Below are 1,129 nucleotides of genomic sequence, written 5' to 3' on the forward strand. Positions count from 1 at the left end.
CTCTCTCTCTCTCTCTCTCTCTCTCTCTCTCTCCTTTCCCCTCACCCCTCCCACCTTTCCTTGCCATCCCCAGGAGGCACAACCACACATCTTGTGGGAACAGTGACCTCACTGTGAGTGACCAGGACCGTGTCACGCAGTAGAGTAACGTCCTTTGTGAGTGACCAGAGTTGTCTCAGGTAAAGTGACGTCATTGTGAGTGACCTGTGCTGTGAACCGCTGACGTCATGAAGTACGACGACCTCGTGGAGTACTTGGGGGAGTTCGGGCCCTACCAGCGCCGTGTCTACTTCATCACCTGTATGCCGGCTCTTGCTGCGGCCATACAGACGCTCATACCTGTGTTCATTCTCGCAGTGCCTGATTACAGGTGGGTGTAGTTGTAGTAGTTTCATCATTGTCGTCGTCGTCGTCGTCGTCATCCACGTCATCATCATCATCATCATCATCATCATCATCATCATCATCATCATCATCATCATCATCATCACCATCACATCGACCAGTACGACTTATGCCACTATCAATCTTTTCAAAGACCCCCATAAGCATGCCCCCCGCCCCCCAAAAAAAATCCTTCAACATATACACCCCTTCCCCTCCCTACCCTCTACTCCTCCTTATTCCCACCCAATTCCCATCCCCTCTACGAACATCTCCAACCTCCCATTCCCTCTACTGACCCCGCCCCCAACCAACGTTTCTCAACTCCGTCCACATCATCACCCCACTCCTCTCTCTATTCCCACCTTATTCCTGCACTCCCCACCAACCCCACCCCTCTCCTACGCTCTCCATCACTTCCATCCCTTCCTCCCAACCACCCTCCCCTCATTTCCACCTTATTCTTATTCCTACCCTCTCCTCAATTTCCCCCCCCCCCCCCAACTAAAAAACTTACCCTCCCAAAATTCCCACAATACTCCTATCCTCTCCATCACTTTCACCCCCCCCCCGAAAAACAATACAAAACAAACAAACAAACAAACAACTATCCCCTCATTCCCACCTCATCCGTACCTTCTCCATGACTTCCACACCCACACCCTCTCCCCATAAAAACCCGCTCTCCACTAATTCCCACCTTGTCCCCATCTCGTCTCCATCCCTACCCCCTTCTCTCAACTCC

The 1,129-nt window shown here is 51.8% G+C and overlaps 1 protein-coding gene across 1 annotated transcript in view; it reads left to right on the top strand.

Moving 5' to 3' along the window:
- LOC101845165 (organic cation transporter protein) overlaps nt 1-1,129 on the top strand; it is a gene marked incomplete in the record, with an annotated part of 19,820 nt that overhangs the window by 6,895 nt on the left and 11,796 nt on the right. Inside the window, 1 exon segment of the mRNA XM_035969526.1 lies at nt 74-370. Within this exon segment, the coding sequence (XP_035825419.1) occupies nt 228-370 (143 nt within the window).

Source organism: Aplysia californica, unplaced genomic scaffold, assembly GCF_000002075.1.
Source record: "Aplysia californica isolate F4 #8 unplaced genomic scaffold, AplCal3.0 scaffold00152, whole genome shotgun sequence".
In the NCBI taxonomy this organism is placed as follows: Eukaryota; Metazoa; Mollusca; class Gastropoda; order Aplysiida; family Aplysiidae; genus Aplysia; species Aplysia californica.